This window comes from Carassius carassius, chromosome 1, assembly GCF_963082965.1.
Source record: "Carassius carassius chromosome 1, fCarCar2.1, whole genome shotgun sequence".
NCBI lineage: Eukaryota > Metazoa > Chordata > Actinopteri > Cypriniformes > Cyprinidae > Carassius > Carassius carassius.
This window is the reverse complement of record NC_081755.1, coordinates 40,819,352-40,841,383: the sequence shown is the minus strand read 5'-3', so window position 1 is coordinate 40,841,383 and position 22,032 is coordinate 40,819,352. Positions and strand designations below refer to the sequence as shown.

At 42.9% G+C, this 22,032-nt stretch overlaps 1 protein-coding gene across 3 annotated transcripts in view; it reads right to left on the bottom strand.

Moving 5' to 3' along the window:
• Positions 1-890: 890 nt before the first annotated feature.
• Positions 891-22,032, bottom strand: part of LOC132150439 (KN motif and ankyrin repeat domain-containing protein 2-like) — a 40,247-nt gene continuing 19,105 nt past the window's right edge. For all 3 annotated transcript variants that reach the window (XM_059559249.1, XM_059559248.1, XM_059559250.1), the window contains 11 exons: positions 8,941-9,003; positions 7,348-8,730; positions 6,551-6,763; positions 6,324-6,429; positions 5,301-6,014; positions 5,129-5,216; positions 4,331-4,550; positions 2,803-2,945; positions 2,507-2,707; positions 1,237-1,335; positions 891-1,127 (listed from right to left, as the gene is read on the bottom strand). In XM_059559249.1, coding sequence (XP_059415232.1) covers positions 1,071-1,127; positions 1,237-1,335; positions 2,507-2,707; positions 2,803-2,945; positions 4,331-4,550; positions 5,129-5,216; positions 5,301-6,014; positions 6,324-6,429; positions 6,551-6,763; positions 7,348-8,730; positions 8,941-8,977 — 3,261 coding nt within the window. In that variant the 5' untranslated portion in view covers positions 8,978-9,003 and the 3' untranslated portion in view covers positions 891-1,070. The remainder of the gene's footprint in view (positions 1,128-1,236; positions 1,336-2,506; positions 2,708-2,802; positions 2,946-4,330; positions 4,551-5,128; positions 5,217-5,300; positions 6,015-6,323; positions 6,430-6,550; positions 6,764-7,347; positions 8,731-8,940; positions 9,004-22,032) is intronic.

Here is a 22,032-nt window from a genome sequence, read left to right as displayed (position 1 = left end):
CTAGACAACATCTGGTCTCATCCAGCAAGAAACTTGCGTACCTTCATATTTCCTTCACTGGCTATGTATGATTACATGGCAAAATCCAAGATTAAAAAAACTCGTTTTATGCTCATTTATAATATCTTTGGAGAGCCCTTGTTCAATAAACCTTCAATACAAGTTTTTACATTAACAAAATAACAAAACCATGCAGTCCTCCACAAATCAGAGTAAACAGAGAACAAGAGACCACAATACTGCACCGGCTGTGAACAAATCTGTGGCAGCAATGCTGTCTATAAGGATAAAGAGAATCTGTAGATGATTTACACAAGCCCACAAATTTGATACAAACACTATCTTAAGCAGGATGACGTCTCACAACGTGAATTCATTCAGTAAAAATGCTAAAATATCATCATAAGTGTATTACCTGTAAAAGGCGGCATTACAAATCTCTAGGAGATGTAAAAGGACCACTATGTTTCCCGTTGTAAAGTTAGACAGCTGCACTGTATAATCAAATATAGTCTTATCAAACGTACTGAAAACAGCTGGTGTGGAAACTCAGAATGTGTTTTTCTTGTTAGAAGAGTGAAAACCGTGAAAGGACACTTGATTAAAAAGGCATGTTTTTTGATTGTTTACACAATGCTCTTATAAATGTAATCAGTTTGCTGTATGACTATAACTGGATGACTTAAAAGGCAAAATATTGCTGGATTGTTAAAAGTAAACACACTTGGATAAGTTGACTGTATAAGGTAACACTTATTTAACAAATGGACCGCTAAAAGAATGATATTGCTGTTACAAGCTGGTTGTTATTCTTAATCTGAATCGCACCCCTTTATTCTTCACTACTATGAAAAACGCTAACAGAAAACAAGATGTAAGGACCAATGGTGTCAAGTGCTAATTCTTTTAAGACTGCACAATTCTTATATCTCTAAAAGTTGTACATGCTAAATTGTGGATACACTGTACTGTACACATGTACACCAACACACAAAACCTCACACACACACAGTGGGAAGAACAAGGATCGCTTGCTGGAAAGGGGTTTACATCAGATTCATGACATCCATTCACTTCAGTTCAGAGGAGGGAGGAGAAGATCCCAGAATTGGAGACTTTGGTGACACCTGTGGAAAGGAGAAGCTTGGTTGAAGAGCAGAACACTGGATGTGATAGCGGTTATTGTGACATTTGTTATCTTTGGTTATTAAGTGAGAACAGAGCGAGCACACTCACGGGGGAAGGTGGCTTCGCAAAATTGAGGTGCGCATACAGAAGCACGGCAATGTCATTCTGACTGGCCTCCAGTGCGATGGAGAGAGCTGTGCTGCCATCCTGTAAAACAGAAACAGAAGATACAGTCACAAACCAGAATAAACAATTTCATAACAGCTAAATGTAAGGGTTAATGGCAAATATGAGTCTCCACAATAAAGAAAATTGAAAAAAATGTAAAGAATCTAGTGTAAAACTAAACCACAAATGATTCATCTGTACATTTGACCTTTTAGTTTTAAAACCTTTAATACTAACTTTAATACCTTTTTTTACAACTTGAATAAAACAGTTGATATAATACACATATATATATATATATATATATATATATATACCACAAATTATTAATTCAGAAATATCATTAACCTTTTTAGAGGTTTTTGTAAATGTGACCTTTTATAAACATTATACACCTTACAGTAACCTTATCTCACCAAATCTAATCAATCAAATTTAAAATGATACTTTATAAACATTTTTGAATTTGACAGACATGAGGGTCTCTTTATGATCAAATGTTCTAAAAATATTGTATATTTATTTATTTCCCTGCATGTTGGTTGCACTTTGATCATATTTTACCAAAGCTAGTATTAAGCATAGTTATTTTTTTTATGAAGAATTATGCTTGACAGTATACCACACTTAAAGTTATAGTTCACTCAAAACTGAAATTTCTGTTATCATTTTCTCACCCTCTAGTCATTCCAAACATGTATGACTTTCTTTTTCTGTGCAGCACAAAAGAAGGCATTTTGAAGAACTGAAGAACTATTTTTTCCCCCATTGACTTCTACAGTATTTTTCAATGGGACCCAAAAGTGTTTAGCAACCAACATTCTTCAAAATATCTGACCCACAGAAGAAGGAAAAATGGCTTACACTTTATTTTACATTTACACTTTTTTATATATACATTTAAGAACTGAGTAATATTAATTAACTACATGTTCTTACTATATGGTTAGGGTTTGGCTTAGGGTTACTTGCATGTAATTATCCATCATTTATTATTATTATAGTAAGTACATGTAACATGAGTAACAAAGACACCAGATAATAAAGTGTTACCAAAAAATGCATACAGGTTTGGAAGGACACAGAGAAAAATGTTTGGCTGACCAATCCCTTTTCGATGCAAAACTGGCAAAAATTGACAATGAGAAGCAATAAAGAATATAGACAGAATTTAACAGATGAAGGTGGAATCATAAAAAGAGATAATCACATTATCTGTGAGCGTGGCGTCACAGCCCGGCACAGACAGCAGCTGCCGCACAATGTCCACGTGTCCGTGTTCACAGGCACACATGAGCGCTGTGGAGCCGTCATCATCCCGCAGGTTCACCTGAGCCCCACAGGACAGCAGAGCTCTCACCATGTCCCCTCTGCCATGACTGACCGCCAGCATCAGGGCCGTTTGCCCCGCCTATAACACACACACACACACACACACACACGCATCAGTACAATACAGTGACTGACACACACTGAAGTACACTGATGGACCGGAAGGGGGCGCACCTGGCTGGCTTTGGCGTTGACGTCTCCAGTGCGGAGCAGATGTAGGACGGTTTGAAGGTCACTGTCGGAGTTGAAGGCAGCCAGAGCTGTCAGCATGATAGCTGTGTAACCAGCCTTGTTCTGCTTGTCAGCATTACAGAGACCTAGGAAGCGAGGACAGCAGATAAATAAGAGCTACAGATATAGCTCTGTCACATGCTAAATAAAAAGTACTGACATATTTTCGGCCACAAATACACTGCTGTTCAAAAGTTTGGGGTCAGTACATTTTTTTTAAACACTTTAAAAGATGCATTGAATTTATATTTGATTTTATAACTATGATTATCTGTTTTTTATTTTTTCTTCATCTGAATTAATGTATGGTTGCATTTTATTTTGTGGAAATGTGTATATCTATTATTTATTGCATACTGTATTACTATATTTACGTTATTGTTACTTTATGTTTAACCTAAGAGGAAAAAAAAGCTTAAAAAAAAGAAAAAAAAGAAAGAAAAAAAGATGCCTTTAATTTAACAAAAATGAAAGTAAAAACATTTATAAAGTTACAGAAGATTCAAATTCAAATAAATGTTGTTCTTTTGAACTTCATATTTATCACAGAATCCTAAAAAAATATATAATGGTTTCCACAAAAATATGAAGTAGCACAGCTGTTTTCAACATTTATAAAAAAAATAATAAATGTTTCTGGAGCAGCAAATCAGCAAATATTCGAATGATTTCTGAAGAATCATGTGACTGGAGTAATGATGCTGAAAATGTAGCTTTGCATCACAGGAATAAATTACATTTCAAAAAATATTTAAATAGAAACAGTTGTTTTAAATTGTAATAATATTTTACAACATTACTGTACTTTGTAATCATATAGGTAACTGCAGTCTTACCAGCCTCAAACATTAAACAGCCTTAAACATTTAATTTAAAATATTAATAATAAAATATGTGACCCTGGAGCACAAAAGCAGTCATAAATAGCACAGATGCATGGGTCAAAATTATAGATTTTTCTTTTATGCCAAAATCATAAGGATATTAAGTAAAGATCATATTCCATGAAGATATTTTGTAAATTTCCTACTTTAAATATAATAAAACTTAATTTTTTATTAGTAATATGCATTGCTAAGGACTTTATTTGGACAACTGGTTTTGGCGATTTTCTCAGTATTTTGATTTTTTTTTACACCATCAGATTCCTGATTTTCAGATAGTTGTATCTTTGACAAATATTGTCCTATCATAACTTATTTATTCAGCTTTCAGATTATGTATAAATCTTAATTAAAAAAATGACACTTATGACTGGTTTTGTTGTCCAGGGTCAAAAATGATTGACATTCTTTAAGTACTGAACTCTACTGATTTCCCTTTCTCCACCGAATTACCTTTTTACAATTGTAACAATAGAAACAGGGAGAGGAGAGATATGATATAATGTGTCAAAGCACATGCATGTGCCTGCCTACAAAGACGGTGTGTCAGCAGGCAGCACTGCTCATATGTGAAGAGCGTGGCTCACCAGTATCCAGCAGTAGTTTGACTACAGGGAAGTTGGAGTGAGAGACAGTGTAGTGCAGAGCTGTGTTTCCATTGCCGTCAGCCATGTTGATGACAAACTCCAGTAGCTGAGGAGAAATGGAGGCAAAGGTGTCCATGTATGCTTTGACAACTGCAGTGTCAGCAGCTTTATGACAGGACACTCTGAGCCACTCCTGCAGCACCGTGGTGTAGGCTGTCCTCTGGCAACACAAGAGGAGACAGAAACAGGCTTTTACTACAGTCTATTACAATAAATACATCATGCTAATTTACTAGCAGATCCTCAATATGAACGAATAGCTGTTTTAAAGAAGGGTCATGAAATAAAATATGAGTGGTGCTTGTCCATGCACAACTTGCCACCACAGTGTTGGAGCTCAAATAACTTTTGTCCAACCTCAAGTCTGGTCAAGTATATTGTTTACACATTTTCAATTCAAGTCTAATGAAGTTTTCAGTATGAAAATTGTAATTCTGATTAGAAACAATAATTTGAGGTATTATTCATGGTTGAGGCACTAAAATACTGGACGAGTTTTATGGCCAAGTTTTGAATGGGAAATGTAGTAAAATAAGCAATGACAATAGTGATGATATTGTTCTATTTTAATATTTAAAATGCATCAATGGAACAATAGAAAAATGTGGTCAAAAATATTCACAGGACCCTATGCAATTACCCACTTTATCTAAGTAAAATAATTACATACTTCACTTTTAAGTTATGAACTATGCTATCTATCACTTTTAAGCATAGGAACACAACTGATGAACATACTGCATTTTGATGGCTGAATGCATTTGGTTCACTGAGTGCCTTCTGTAAGGTTTGGAGGGCTGCCACGAGACTGCCACTTAATTCCAGACTGGAAAAGAAAAGGGACATTTTTGTAAATCAGCATTTACAGCCAACTACATAATCAAAAGTGATCTGATTTGAGCCTCCCTACCTGCGTGCATGTTTGTTAGTAGCGGTGGTGCTTGTATTTGCAGCTGGATCAGTGGTGGAGGATATGGCTATGTCCTGTTTTGCTGAGGCATCAGTAGATTGTGACTGTTTTGCTACTTGTTGGATGGTGAGGTCAGTGGTTTTTGATTGGCTAACATCTTGCTGAGGCTTGGCACTGGTGGATTGTGATTGAGAGACTGTCTGCTGAGCAGCAAGGCCCGACACATCTGGCTGGACGTTCGAATCAGTGGCTAGGGATTGCTGCTCAGTAGTGCTGGTGGATGATGACTGGACACAGTCTTGTTCAAGAGACGCGGCTGTGCTTTGAGAGGAACGCCCTTGGAAAACATCTGCTGATTGAACGATGTCCTCCAGATGAGCCGTGGTGGTCACTGACGATTGGTTTACAGAGTGCTGTATGCCTGCCTCTGCTGCTGGTGATTGGGTGACCTGTTGCTGGGTAGCTGCATCCGTGGCTTGTGATTGGCTGGTGCTCTGCTGTGCTGCAGTGTGATTGGCTGGTGGCTGGGCAGTGCTGTGCTGAGGAGTTTGAGCAGCTGCTGTCTCACAGATGGGCTGCGGGCTGCAGGAGGTCACCGGAGACTGCTGTGCCACAGATTCCGGTAGTTTCTCTGTAGCCTCGTGGTATTCGCTTGCATCGCTTTCATCTTCTGAACTTTCCGAGCTGCTGTCGTCAGAGGATGTCGACTCGTACCTGCAGGGCACATTAGCTCTGTTATTTACCTCATAAACCCCTCTGATCTAATTAAATGTATTCCAAATTGATCATCTAAACAAGATGTGTATATCCTGAAGGAGACAAAATTGTGCTTGTTTTCAGTTTAATATCAAGTTTCCTAAAAACAATAGTTTCCAAAAACCAAAAAGTCACCCTTAACCAAATAGTCTGAGCAACATATATGTTGTGCTAAAAGAAACATAAAAAAACATAGTAGTTCAATGATAACTTTGTTGACACAAATATCTACAACATATTTATTTAATTTGCATAATTCTTTTTTACCCTCCATTGACTCCTATGAACTGCAGGTTCTTTTTGGTGTACGGAGAGCCAGGTTCCCCATCTGCCTTTCGCTTCATGATTGACCTCAGGTTGGACTGAGGGGAGGCTGGAAAAACACACACACATGGACAGTGTAAAAACCATAAGTTATCTTATAGATATCTATATATATCCATGGAAGATGCCTGATATGTTTTTTAGCAGTTACTAAAAACTACAAAGCAAACCTGGTTTTGCTGGATCGATTTGAATGGCTTCTTCTGCTGGTTGCTGGATAATCTCGCCCTCTTTTAGCCGATGGCAGACGGCTGACACTTGGCTGCGTTTTGTCTCCATAGCAGTTGCCTGGTTGGTCACTGGCACTGATTTGGACACTTCACTTCTCAAGACCTCCCGCACCTGCTTAGAGCTTATTGCAATGGGGAATTCACGTGGTGATTCTGAAGGAAAAAACAAAGGGGTGGTTTAATGGGATAGTTCATCCAAAAATGTTGGTTCAACTTTTTTGCTCTTGGAGAAATGGAGACTATGCATGCTGCAATTTTCACAAAAATCCCACAAAAATCAATGGAACAAAAAGTGTAATAACCCCTTATGCACTATATTCCAAAAAGTTATAAATCCATACAACAGCTTTAAGTAAGGAACAGACAAGATTATTTTGAATATTCAAATGGGCAATGGCTCCACTGCCTTCAAGCTTGGCACATTGTGTCTTCACTCAACATGTGTATATTCAGTTGGGTTAGGATTAGGAGAATTAGGAGATCTGAGTGAATAATGACTTAAATTTCACTCTGTTGCTCATACAAAGCTAAACTTTGGTGTCAGAATACTAATATGGGGGACGGAGCACTTTTATGGTGCTTCTTTGTAATTTACCAAGTGAACATTGTCTTTACCCTTTTACTGTTATTTTATAGAAAAATGCAACACAGATATTCTGCTTCCTTTCATGTTCCATGAAATGTAATTCAGGTTAGGAACAACATGAAGGCGAGTAAATAGCGACAGATATACACACCCTCTGCTGCTGCTGCTGGGGACTCTGCATGTCTTCTGTGAGCTCCTTCCAGTACAGACCCAGGCTGAGCAGGAGAAGTGCAACCCTGGGCTCTTAGCAGTGTCCCTACTCCCAACACTGTTGGCTGCTCCAGCGTGTAGACTTGGATTCCCACGGTCCTCTGCTGACGAGGCTGCTGAGTAAAACTGACAACTGTGTGCAGGCCCGCACTGGCCTCACCCTGCTGCTCCAGCCAGCCGATACTGGTGGCTCTCACCGCATGGCCCACCTGAGCAGAAAGAGCTCGCCTCTCTCTCTGAGCTGCTTCCACTTGCTGCTGAGCACTCTGTAGCTCCTGTGTCATTTTTCTCAGCTGAACTTCTAAAAGCCCCAACTTAGTCTTGAGGGCTTCGGCTTCAGGCAGCAGCCCCAAGTCTTCTTCTCGCACCCCAACTCCCACTTGACAGTAAACCACATCAGGTCCCACACTGACAGTTCGCACCTCCCTCTTTGCACCCGGACGAGCTCCACCGACAATTACAGTCTCCTCGATTTCACATCCTGAGTCCTGAAGGGAACCTGGAGTGGTAGGTGATAGACTTCCTGCGGCTCTGTTCGCGGCTCCTGTCCCGTTTCTCGTCTCCTCTTCGGGGATGTCGATGTAGAGCTCTCCTCGTGGACGGCTCCGACTAAACCCCAGTGTGTGGCCCAAGAACTTCTGGCTCTTGAGTTGTACGCTGAGCTGCCTCTTCTCCTCCTGAAGTACAGAGATCTTTACTTGCAGCACCGGGATGGTCTTCACCTGCTCCTCCAGTTCCCGGATCTTCCGCAGGGCGACAGCCATCTGCTCCCGTATGTGCTGCAGATGGGCGGGAGTGGGTGAGACGGGTGTGGACAAGCCAGAGCTCATTGGCGTATAGGAGCCACCTCCCTGTGCACGATTGAAGCTGTGGGCACTGGATAGTGAGGTGTTGGAGCCTGCCATGCTGCTGTGCATGCTGCCCAGGTTCGAGAAACGACGGCCATCCTTCTCCTCCTCCAGCTTGCGGCGAGCGTCCAGCAAGGTCTTCTCCACACGTGCCGTACTGAAGTTGGGTCGCTGTGAGCTATGAAATCCCGGTGCACAGTAGGAGTACGACGAGTGACGGCTGTCCATGCTGGCGTTGGAGCAGAGTGACTCAGTGGAGGTCCACCAGGAGCCCGTGTATCCATAGCCACGTGGAAGCGAGCCATAACGTGGCCGCCGCTGCACTGGCACCTTCTTAATAGTGTTGCCCTTTTCAATATCATTGACATACTTGAGGAAGTCCAGGTCCAGACGGTAGCCATAGGGGGTCTCTACTGAGTATGGAGCCTCTGAGTCCTTCACATGCAAGGAGGGGGGCTCCGGGGAGTTAATCTTCCCTAAGCATAGAGGAAACAACTATAAACTGCAGGAAATCTCGGTCTAATCTTGGAATCAGACAACAGGGAAAATAATAAGATTATGACTGAATCAGGGCTTCACTTTACTAGTTAGCCTCTTAAGTGTGGACGAACTGGAGAAAGTCAACAGAATCACAATATATAAACATTAGAGTATGTGTAGTATCTGAATTCAAAGTGGGACCTTACCTGGAAAACTAGAGTCCATATGAAGCACCTGAGCCATGATTTTCACTCACCAGCCAATCTCTGCTGGGTAAGAAAGATACTGTATGTAAGCAATACCAATTTTCCTACTGAACCTATGAGATCTACGGCCAGCTACCAAACCTAATAGGCAGCTCTCATTCAAAATCTTTAAATCAGAAATTAAGCAGCAGTATACAAATATACTCCTCAGACCAGCAGGGGAAGGCTCAAAATCCAAATTTGCACTGGATTCACAGGAGGTAAATGGTACTTATTTACTATCACTCTCTGTTTTTTAAAGTGATAAAATAGAACTTAATTCACACCATATTTCTGATATTATCGATCAATCTTATCAGATTAATTTTAATCGTTCACTTTTATTTTATATCCGTGAGTGCAGTACACCTGCAAAGCATTAGCACTCGTTAGCTTGTCATTAGCGTTTTCATTCGAACCTATCGCTGTTTTCTTTTCTCCTCTCCTTTCTCTCGCTCCAGTTTTTCACAAGTTCATCAAACAACCGCAGTAAGAATATTTCATCAAGCACGGTGAGTAATGGCTTCTCATGCTATTGTTATTTGCACCTCTTGCCACATGGACAGTTTATCTATCTCTGTCGCAGATGAGGGATTCACATGTGATAAATGCAGGGAAATAGTTAGGCTGACAGAGAAGATTTCAGAATTAGAGACACGCATCCAAACTTTAATTGAGGACAGTAAGAATGTTAGGGCTTTAGATACAGCTTTGGATGCGTCTAGCTCAAGGATTCCTGTACATTGTTCGGTTCCGGCAACAGAGCCCCTGCAGCAGGGCAACTGGGTGACAGTGAGGCAGCGTAGTCGTGGGTCAAAACACCGCTCTTCTGTTCCGATCAAAACATTAAACAGGTTCTCCCCACTCAGTGATGCACCCACTGAGAAACCTGATGAAAGTGCTCTAGTAATTCGTGATTCTATTGTACGGAACGTGAATATACAGACACCAGCCACCATAGTCAAATGTTTACCGGAAGCCAGAGCGTCTGACATCTTGGCAAATTTAAAAGTGCTGGCTAATGCTAAACGTAAATACAGTAAGATTGTTATTCATGCCGGCGCTAATGATGTTCGACTTCACCAGTCGGAGATCACTAAAAATAACATTAAAGAGGTGTGTGAACTTGCAAGCACAATGTCAGACACTGTAATATGCTCTGGTCCCCTCCCTGCTTACCGTGGTGACGAGATGCATAGCAGATTGTCATCACTCAATGGCTCGATGTCTAAGTGGTGCCCACAGAATAACATAGGTTTCATAGACAATTGGACGAGCTTTTGGGGCAGACCTGACCTGTTGAAAAGAGATGGTCTTCATCCCTCCTGGGGTGGCGCCACTCTTCTCTCTAGAAATATGGCAAATAGTCTTGTGTTTATACTTGACTAACTGGGGCCCAGGTCAGGAAGCAGACAGACTGGCTAAACCGACCGTCTGCTAGCTGTCTCACGTCACAGAGGTCAGCTAATTCTCAGCACATAGAGACTCTTTCACCTAGACATCACACTACGGGAAGTTGTGGCCTAATGGTTTGAGAGTCGGACTCCCAATCGAAAGGTTGTGAGTTCGATTCCCGGGCCGGCAGGAATTGTGGGTGGGGGGAGTGCATGTACAGTTCTCTCTCCACCCTCAATACCACGACTTAGGTGCCCTTGAGCAAGGCATCGAACTGCTCCCCGGGCGCCGCAGCATAAATGGCTGCCCACTGCTCCGGGTGTGTGTTCACAGTGTGTGTGTGTTCACTGCTCTGTGTGTGTGCATTTCGGATGGGTTAAATGCAGAGCACAAATTCTGAGTATGGGTCACCATACTTGGCTGAATGTCACTTCACTATAGAGACTGTGTCTGTTCCCCGAACTAGAAAATAAAAAACGTCGAAACCAAGTTAAGATTAACAATTTAATTGAGGTTCAACAAATAAAAAACAGATGCAATATGTAAACAAATGATAAAGCTTGGCTTATTGAATATCAGATCCCTTTTTAAGAAAACACTTTTTGTAAATAATATGATCACTGATCATAATATAGATGTGCTCTGTTTGACAGAAACCTGGCTAAAACCTGATGATTACATTATTTTAAATGAGTCCATCCCCCAAAATTACTGTTATAAACATGAGCCGCGTCTAAAAGGCAAAGGGGGAGGTGTTGCTTCAATTTATAACAACGTTTTCAGGATTTCTCAGAGGGCAGGCTTCAAGTATAACTCGTTTGAAGTAATGGTGCTTTATATAACATTATCCAGAGAAACAAATGTTAATGATAAATCCCCTGCTATGTTTGTACTGGCTACTGTATACAGGCCACCAGGGCACCATAAAGACTTTATTAAAGAGTTTGGTGATTTTACATCCGAGTTAGTTCTGGCTGCAGATAAAGTTTTAATAGTTGGTGATTTTAATATCCATGTTGATAATGAAAAAGATGCATTGGGATCAGCATTTATAGACATTCTGAACTCTATTGGGGTTAGACAACACGTTTCAGGACCTACTCATTGTCGAAATCATACTCTAGATTTAATACTGTCACATGGAATTGATGTTGATAGTGTTGAAATTATGAAGCCAAGTGATGATATCTCAGATCATTATTTAGTTTTGTGCAAACTTCATATAGCCAAAATTGTAAATTCTACTTCTTGTTACAAGTATGGAAGCACCATCACTTCTACCACAAAAGACTGCTTTTTAAGTTATCTTCCTGATGTATCCAAATTAATTAGCATATCCAAAACCTCAGAACAACTTGATGATGTAATAGAAATTACTGACTCTCTCTTTTCTAGCACTTTAAATACAGTTGCTCATTTACGCTTAAGGAAGGTTAAGGAAAACAGTTTGACACCATGGTATAATGAGCATACTCGCACCCTAAAGAGAGCTGGCCGAAAAATGGAGCGCAGCTGGAGGAAAACAAAACTAGAGGTATTTCGTATTGCTTGGCGGGAAAGTAACCTATCCTACAGAAAAGCATTAAAAACTGCTAGATCCGATTACTTTTCTTCTCTTTTAGAAGAAAACAAACATAACCCCAGGTATTTATTCAATACAGTGGCTAAATTAACGAAAATTAAAGCCTCAACAAGTGTTGACATTTCCCAACACCACAGCAGTAATGACTTTATGAACTACTTTACTTCTAAAATCGATACTATTAGAGATAAAATTGCAACCATTCAGCCGTCAGCTACAGTATCACATCAGACAGTGCACTATAGACCCCCTGAGGAACAGTTCCACTCATTCTCTACTATAGGAGAGGAAGAATTGTATAAACTTGTTAAATCATCTAAACCAACAACATGTATGTTAGACCCTATACCATCTAAGCTCCTAAAAGAGGTGCTTCCAGAAGTCATTGATCCTCTTCTGACTATTATTAATTCCTCATTGTCATTAGGATATGTCCCCAAAACCTCCAAACTGGCTGTTATTAAGCCTCTCATCAAAAAACCACAACTTGACCCCAAAGAAATAGTTAATTATAGAGCAATCTCGAATCTCCCTTTTCTGTCCAAGATAATAGAAAAGGTGGTATCCTCACAATTATCTTCCTTCTTAGAGAAAAATGGTATATGTGAGGATTTCCAGTCAGGATTTAGACCGTATCATAGTACTGACTGCTCTCCTTAGAGTTACAAATGATCTGCTCTTATCATCTGATCGTGGGTGTATCTCTCTATTAGTTTTATTAGATCTTTGTGCTGCGTTTGACACAATTGACCACAACATTCTTTTGCATAGACTTGAACACTTTGTTGGCATTAATGGAAGTGCATTAGCATGGTTTAAATCGTACTTATATGACTGCCATCAGTTCGTAGCAGTGAATGAAGATGTATCATATCGATCACAAGTGCAGTATGGAGTACCTCAAGGCTCAGTACTAGGGCCGCTACTCTTCACGCTTTATATGTTACCCTAGGGAGATATCATCAGGAAACATGGTGTTAGCTTTCACTGTTATGCTGATGATACTCAGCTCTATATTTCTTTGCAGCACGGTGAAACACACCAATTTGAAAAACTAATGGAATGCATAGTTGATATAAAAAACTGGATGACGAGTAATTTCTTACTGCTAAATTCTGAAAAAAACAGAGGTGTTAATCATAGGACCTAAAAACTCTGCTTGTTATAACCTAGAACACTGTCTAAAACTTGATGGTTGCTCTGTCAATTCTTCGTCATCACTTTCTGTTGGACGTCACTTCCTGTTTGTTGTTGGCGCCTGTACTGCGTTTGAGCTCCATCACTATATTCTTTTTATCGACTTTTTATCTTAAAAATCTATTTTATACACCATCGTTTCCGTTTATATATTCCTTTCCATGTGAATATATCCACTATTGTATTCTACAACAAAAACAAGCAGAGCGCCTCGTTATCACTAGTTTTATTTTGATCTCCTGGGTCCGCTTTTAGCTTATAGCCCGTTAGCATCAGCAGCGTGGTTGCTGCTAACTGCGCTTACATTGCTAATACTGTATTCAGACACATTACCATTGCTGTACTCACTGTTATTTGCTTTAATGGCGGATGAATGTCTACCTTTGATTGCAGGCGAGGACACGTTCGAGCTGCATTCGGTGCTGCTTCCGTGGAGAAGCGGATTCGCGACCTGGAGGTGAGGCAGGCCCAGCTGAGAGAGCGGAGAGCCGCGCTGGAATCATCCCGGGCTGACGCGCACAAGTCCGGGGTAAGTATACAGCGTGCTGTTAACAGTCCCACCACGTCTACTCCGTGTGTTTCTCTGCACAGGCCCGGTGCACCCAGGACGCGATCTTCCCAGATGTCCTTCACTCTGGCGCAGGGACACCACGGACCCTGGGTGCATCCACAGCGGAGGATGCGAGCCAGGCCCCGGGCGACGACTTCTCCCCCTCCTGTCTTCCAGATCTCCCCCCGGAACCGCTTTGCTCCCCTCCGTGAGACGGGACACGATGCTGTGATCATCGGAGACTCCATCGTCCGACACGTCCGTGCTACTTTAGCCGAAGGTAAAGTGCACACTCATTGTTTCCCTGGTGCTCGTGTTCTCGATGTTTCTGCGCAGATACCCGCGATCCTGAAGGCAGACGAGAGCCCCAGAGCGGTCATTCTTCACGCCGGGGTTAACGACACCACGCTGCGGCAGACGGAGACGCTGAAGAGGGACTTCAGCAGCCTGATCGAGACGGTTCGCAGCACGACGCCCGTGGCGACGATCATCGTGTCAGGACCACTGCCCTAGAGCTTAGATCGGGACCAAAAAAAAAAAGCCCGACCCTACCCGAGCCCGAGCACGTTGTGTCCGAGCCCGGCCTGGCCCGACACGTTCACTGTAATTATGAGCCCGAGCCCGATTGAAACCCGACGATTTTTAATATGTGGGCCGTTATAACCAGGGGCGGCGCCAGATTTTTTTTTTTTTTTTTTTTTACCGCAGATGCTGCTGTGCTGTAGATCATTTAGGCTACGGGGGAGCTGCGCAGTTTTATATATATATATATATATATATATATATATGCGTGCCGCATTTAATGCACAAGACAAAGCCAACACATATGTTGTCACTCCCCACGACTAGTTTAAAATGTTTCCATACCTCCGATTTTCCTCCAAACTTGCTCAAAGTTAATTCTCCTGTTTTAATTTTTTTCTTTGATTCTTCAAGCTCCATGTTGCACTTATTCTACTGAATAGTACAGCACGCACAGCAGGTGTGATGCGTCACGCATGCGAGACTGCGAGTGGACGAGACGCTGCGCATGACACGTGACGTGCTTTATCAAGGGCCCGACCCGACCCGGCCCGAGGACGGTGGCGGGAAATATGGGCCCGGCCCGGCCCGGCCCGCGGGTCGGGTCGGGTCGAGCCCGAGCTCGGGCAGAGAATCTAAGCTCTACACTGCCCACGTATCGACGAGGACACGAAAAGTTCAGTAGACTTTTTGCTTTAAATGAATGGTTGTTGTCATGGTGTAAAGAACAGAAACTGCTATTTGTTAATAACTGGAATCTTTTCTGGGAGCGTCCTAGGCTGTTTCGCGCTGATGGTCTGCACCCCAGCAGAGGCGGAGCGGAGCTGCTCTCTGACAACATCTCCAGGACACTTCGCTCCATGTGACTTGTAAGACAATTCTCAAATAACTATTATGATGACTTTTGTTCCACCCACTTAAATGATAAAAGTACTTGTGCTGAAAAATCTAATAAGACTGTGTCTGTTCCCCGAATAGTGAGGTCAAAATATAAATTTAATGTAGGATCTAGAAAAAATCTTATCGTGATTAAACCAGAAACATGTAAAGTAAATGAACAAAATTTTTTTTTAAAGTTTGTGCTCATAGATATTAGATCACTCACACCCAAAGCCATTATTGTAAATGAAATGATCACAGATAATAGTTTTGATGTACTCTGCTTGACTGAAACCTGGCTAAAACCAAATGATTATTTTGGTCTAAATGAGTCGACTCCACCAAACTACTGTTATAAGCATGAGCCCCGTCAGACTGGTCGTGGCGGAGGGGTTGCAACAATATATAGTGATATTTTCAATGTTACCCAGAAAACGGGATACAGGTTTAACTCATTCGAAATACTTCTCTTTAATGTTACACTGTCAGACATGCAAAAGAAATCTAATGTATCTCTTGCTCTGGCTACTGTGTATAGACCACCAGGGCCGTATACAGAATTCCTAAAAGAATTTGCAGATTTCCTCTCAGACCTTCTGGTTACAGTTGATAAGACACTAATCATTTGTAGATTTTAATATTCATGTTGATAACACAAATTATGTATTAGGACTTGCGCTTACTGACCTAATAAACTCAAGCAAAATGTCACCAGGCCCACTCATCGTTTTAATCATACACTAGATTTAATTATATCGCATGGAATCGATCTTACTGCTATAGATATCGTACCTCGATGTGATGATGTTACAGACCATTTCCTTGTATCGTGCATGCTGCATATCACTGATATTAACTATATGTCTCAGCGTTACCGTCTGGGCAGAACTATTGTTCCAGCCACCAAAGACAGATTCGCAAATAACCTGCCTGATCTATCTTCAACTGCTATTTGTACCCAAAAATACACATGAATTAGACGAAATGACTGACAACATGGGCACTATTTTCTCTAATACATTAGAAGCTGTTGCCCCCATCAAATTGAAAAAGGTTAGAGAAAAACGTACTGTGCCATGGTATAACAGTAATACTCACTCTCTCAAGAAAGTAACTCGTAGTCTTGAACGCAAATGGAGAAAGACTAACTTGGAAGTTTTTAGAATTGCATGGAAAAACAGTATGTCCAGCTATAGACAGGCTCTAAAAACTGCTAGGGCAGAGCATATCCACAAACTCATAGAAAATAACCAAAACAATCCAAGGTTTTTATTTAGCACAGTGGCTAAATTAACAAATTACCAGATGCCACCTGATTCAAATATTCCACCAACGTTAAATAGTAATGACTTTATGAATTTCTTCACTGATAAAATAGATAACATTAGAAATACAATAGAGAATGTAGATTCTACAGCATCTAACACTTCAGTTACATCCATCGCACCTGTTGTGAATTCTGTCGCTTAAATATTAAGTTGGTTGCGTGTGTGATATTTTAAGTTGCCTTGTAAGCAAATAACGTAGTGCAGCGTTCTCAGCACATACGGACTCAGCGTAATTGGCTATTCACTAAGCTACTCCAGTTGAGCGATCATATCGCGTGCACGCATTCATGTGCAGTGTTTATGTGCAAGAGAAAGTTTATGACAAAGTAAGTTCTCCTTTCTGTATGTTGTGAATAACAGATTGTCATACTGTATCCCAACTGCGCTAATTTAGACCATGTTTGTGGTGTGGTTGATGTTTAGCGATCTGTCTGAGTGTAATTTGATACTGCTTAACGAGCGGATTATCCCGCTAGCATCGCGGCTCGTATTGTTCATGTTTAGCCTACTAGTTATTACTTTGAAGTGAATTTCTCCGTGGATAATATCTTTCACTGGTTGTCATTTATTACTGCCTGTATTACTGAGACAGTCCAATTTCTATAATCCACATTTTGGTGTTTGTCAATTTATTATGCAGTTTATTACAGACTCATACTAATATATTTCTCGATTTATATTTCATGCATCAGTGCACTTTACAGATATGTTTATATTTGGGTTTGCAATCTCTTAAGTTGTTGAATAATTTTAGACTGTGAATATTTATTTCTGTTATATTATTTGTTTCAGAGACTACCTCAAGTACACTATTATGTGTATATGGTCACTCTTGTGCAATAAACAGTTAAACTCTATCTGATGACTCCGACTCCCTGACCAGAGTTCTGCAGCGGTCAATAATATAATCCACCAGTTTCAGTGGGGCAAACCCCAACATATGGTCCTTCGAGCCGGATCTATTGACTACTGCAGTGATGTCATTGGAAGAGCGATCAACCTCTCTCCCTCATGTTGAGACGTCAGACAGACCCTCACGGCATCGTCGCACACCTAAGCATCTGGAGGAGTATCTCCTTGATTACAGCCATCACCGACCTGCTCTTTCCTCCCCACCTACAGCAGAGGTGCCAGCGGAGCAGAGAGGAGCAGCAGCCGCAGTGGGCATAATTAATCAATCACGACCAGTCTCCAGCCAGGGTGAGCATCCAGCCACAAGCTCCACAGACTTATTAAGCATGAGTTCACTGAGGGAATTAATGAAGTCTATCTCCGAGAAGGAAAGAGATGAAGCTGCTGATATGGCTGCACTTCAGAGCAAACTCAAGCAGTACGAAAAACGACAGCGTCGGCGTCAGGATCTGATGAAACATATCACATCATTCCTGAAGGAAGAAGGGGATGAAGAGGTGCAAAGTGTAAAGCCAGCCACTTCACTCCCCTTGTACTCACCAATTTCGTCTGGTACGTTACCTGCCGCCGTGCGCCAACATCAGTATGGCACAAGAGCAGATACTGTGCCACTACTGCTTAATACACAGTTTTGCCCATATGATGATGCTGGAACTGCCTTTCAGCCTCGGGTGCAGCCACAGTTAGTAGCTCCCACGCCAACCTACCAGCATCCCAGTGTGCCTTACATCTATACAACAGTGGCACCTTCTCCTCGACAACCTGTCGCGGCTCCATCTGCACCCAGTTTTTCAGTTCCTCACTATACTACAATGCCTCCAGTAGCATCAGTGCCTCAAACCCTGCACAGTGCTTCAGTTCCTGCCATGAACATTCCTGCTCTCGCAGACACTTCTCTAAAGCCATTGAGCCAGCCACTGAAGCGACCAGAATACTTGGTGCCTCACCGCCCTTTGCATGCTGTCCCCCAGCCAAAGATTCCTGATTTTGTGAATGACAATGAAAGGGAATTCGCTAACCTGAAGTTAGCTTTGGACAATCTTCTGGAACCTCATGCAGAGCTAGATGAAAAATACAAGTATCACATCTTGCTGGAACACCTTAAATTGCCTGAGGCACAAATGATTGGCCAGTCCTGCCGCCATCATCCCTACCCGTACTCTGCAGCTATGCAAGCTCTTCAGTTACAATATGGCCAACCCCATCAGCTGGCGCAGAGCGAAATAGCAGCAATCCTCACAGCACCAGAGGTAAAACCAAACGATGCACGCAGTTTTCAGAGTTTCGCTCTCCGTGTCCACCTCTTAGTGAGCATGCTGTTATCTTTGGAGGGACCCAGAGGGATGGAGTTGAACTGCTGCTCGCATGTGGATCGTTTGCTTAGTAAGCTGCTGAAGTACTTGCGAGATGGTTTCATAGAGTTTCTCCAGCTACAAGGGAAGCTCAATTCCCCCAGTATTAACCCGTACAACCTACAAGACTTCACAGGGTGGCTCGACATCAAAGCTCAGCAACAGAGATTGTCTAGTAGGTTAGTGCAATGCTATCAGTATGAAAGAGATCACAGTGGTTCAAAGGAGAAGAGTGCTGCTAAACAAAAAAGCCAAAGTACAGCCTTGTATCATGGTGCAGCACCCACTGAGGATAAAGCATTCCCCAGTCCTAAGGTGTCTTGGAAGAAGACCCCCCTCAAAGTCAACTGCCTTTTCTGTGGCAGTAAAGACCACTACATCACTCGATGCAGTAGTATTAAAGAACAGTCAGTGTCTGATCTTTGTAAGTGGATTTCAGAGGGGAAGCGCTGCTGGAAATGTGCCCGTTCCCATGCGCATGAGACCTGTAATCTGAAGAAACCCTGCAGTGACTGTGGTGGTATTCACCTTCAAGTGCTTCATGGCGTTGCCCGAAGTCGTGCAACTGATACATCATCAGCTTCCTTGGAGAGCCGCATCTACCTCTTGCCATCCATTGCATCTGGCAGAGTCCTTCTGAAAGTGGTGCCTGTGCTGCTGCACCACAAATCAAAGACAATAGAGACTTATGCAATATTAGATGACGGAGCTCAGCGCACCATGATCCTACCTACTGCTGTCCAACAGCTCCAGCTTGAAGGTGAACCTGAGACTCTAGCACTTCGTACAGTCCGACCGGACACTACTCACCTCAATGGCTCAAAAGTCACCTTCGATATCTCTCCACGAGGTAAACCAGAGAAACGCTATCAAGTGTTTGGAGCATTCACAGCTTCTGGCATTGATCTGGTGGAACAGTCATACCCAGTTCAGACTCTTCAGAGACGGTATGCACATCTAAGAGGAGTTCCACTACAGCCATTTCACAAGGTACGTCCGCTGGTGCTCATAGGTTCAGACCAAGTTCATCTTATCACTGCTAAAGAGCCTATTCGTCAAGGCACCAAAGGGGGACCCGTGGCAGTTTGTACAGCTCTCGGCTGGGCACTTCAAGGGGCGGAAATGAGTACTACCGGCCGAGGACCAGTGCAGCAGTGTTTCTTCGTTTCCACCGACCACCCAGATGATCTTCTTTACAGAAATGTGGAGCGGTTATGGCAACTGGATGTGCTGCCCTTTCGCAACGAGAAACTGGTTGTCCGGTCTAGGCAAGACAAAGAGGCCATGCAGTTGCTTGAGTCTCAAACTCAGCGAGTCAATGTCAAGGGAGTACAGCGTTACGCCACCCCTCTTCTGTGGAACTCAGGTGCTCCAGAACTTAAGGGCTCCATGCAATCCGTCCTTGCAAATCTGAGGAACACTGAAAGGAGACTCCAGAAGGACCCTGACAAGGCCTCAATCTATTCAGGAGAGATTGCCAAACTCATCGAGGCAGGTTACGTAGTCAAGCTCAACCAAACGGAAGCGACACAAACAGAGGCATGGTACCTGCCCCATCATCTCGTGAGTCATAACAATAAGCAACGACTGGTGTTCGACTGTTCTTTCAGATACCATGGTCGGTCCTTGAATGATCAGCTCCTCCCAGGTCCCACACTTGGACCATCGCTGTTAGGAGTACTCCTGAGATTCAGACAGCATCCTGTGGCAGTAAGCTCAGATATCAAGGGCATGTTCCATCAGGTCCGTCTGTTGTCGAAGGACAGGCCCTTTCTCCGTTTCATTTGGAGAGATTTGCAGAGTGAAAACCTTCCAGATGTATACGAGTGGCAGGTTCTGCCATTCGGCACGACAAGCAGTCCATGCTGTGCCATCTTTGCTCTGCAACACCATACTTGCAATTATGAAGCCAAATATCCAGGGCTACAACAGCTAGTCCACCAAAGCTTCTATGTGGATAACTGCCTGACAAGCTTCCCTACTGTCTCAGCAGCCAAGCAAACTGTGGATCAGTTACGCAGCATGTTAGCAGAAGGAGGGTTCGACCTAAGACAGTGGGCTAGCAGTCATCCAACGGTGGTAGCTCATCTTCCGACGGAAGCCCAGTCATCAGCCACAGAGCAGTGGTTAGTGCAAAACCGTGTTGACCTTATGGAGCCCACATTAGGCCTCAGGTGGAATTGCGCAGCTGATACCCTCGGCTACCATTATCGGCTCATTGAGCATGCAGAACTGACTATGAGAGCTGCTTACCAGGTGTTGGCTTCCAAATATGATCCACTGGGGTTCATACTACCCTTTACCACCAGAGCAAAGGTGATCATCCAACAGTTATGGGCTAAAAAGAGAGACTGGGATGACCCAGATCTACCACCAAACCTTCAGGCCGCCTGGACCGACTGGGAAAGCGAGCTAAAACAACTCAGTGCAGTTTCCATTCCTCGCTGTTACACACCAGCCTCTACAACTGCAGCAGAACAGCACAGATCCCTTCATGTGTTCTGCGACGCCTCTGAAAGAGCATACGGGGCAGTGGCATATTTGGCTGTTCAAACCAGTGGTGATATTCATGTTTCCTTCATAATGGCCAGATCACGGGTTGCTCCTAAGAGGCAGCAGTCTATACCTCGCCTGGAGCTTTGCGCTGCCTTGGCTGGAGCTCAGCTGGCCAAACTGGTGAGGGATGAGCTGACACTCTCCATTAGTGAGACAATTCTGTGGGCGGACTCCATGACTGTGCTAGAGTGGATTCAGTCAGACTCCTGCCGGTACAAGGTGTTCGTTGGGACACGAGTCACCGAGATCCAAGAATTAACAGACCACAGCTCATGGAGATATGTTAATACGCAGGATAACCCAGCTGATGACATTACGAGAGGTAAAACCCTCCAAAGTTTGGCCGAGCCCAGTCGATGGAGTCAAGGGCCTCCATTCTTGAAACAGAACCCAGAGCACTGGCCTAAAAGACCTGAAGTTGCACAGTCAGAAGTAGTTTCCGAATTGAAAGGCCTAACCTGCTACTCCGTAATGGCAGTTGTAACAGAGTCCAACCTCCCCGATGTTACGCAATTCAAGACCTGGCGAGAGTTAGTGGGGGCAACTCTGCGAGCCTGTCAAGGGGCAGCCGCATCGAATAGTGTAATAATGACTAACAGGGAGGCGGAAGCTGTCCTGCTGAGGGAATGTCAAGCTCAGAGCTTCCCGGAAGAGGTAGCTGCCCTTAGAGCACAGAAATTGATTCCTGTGCACAGTCGATTAGTTAACCTCGCTCCAGAGTGGGACCCCCTGACCAACATGATACGAGTTGGGGGGCGTCTAAGAAGGCTGGCAAACTCA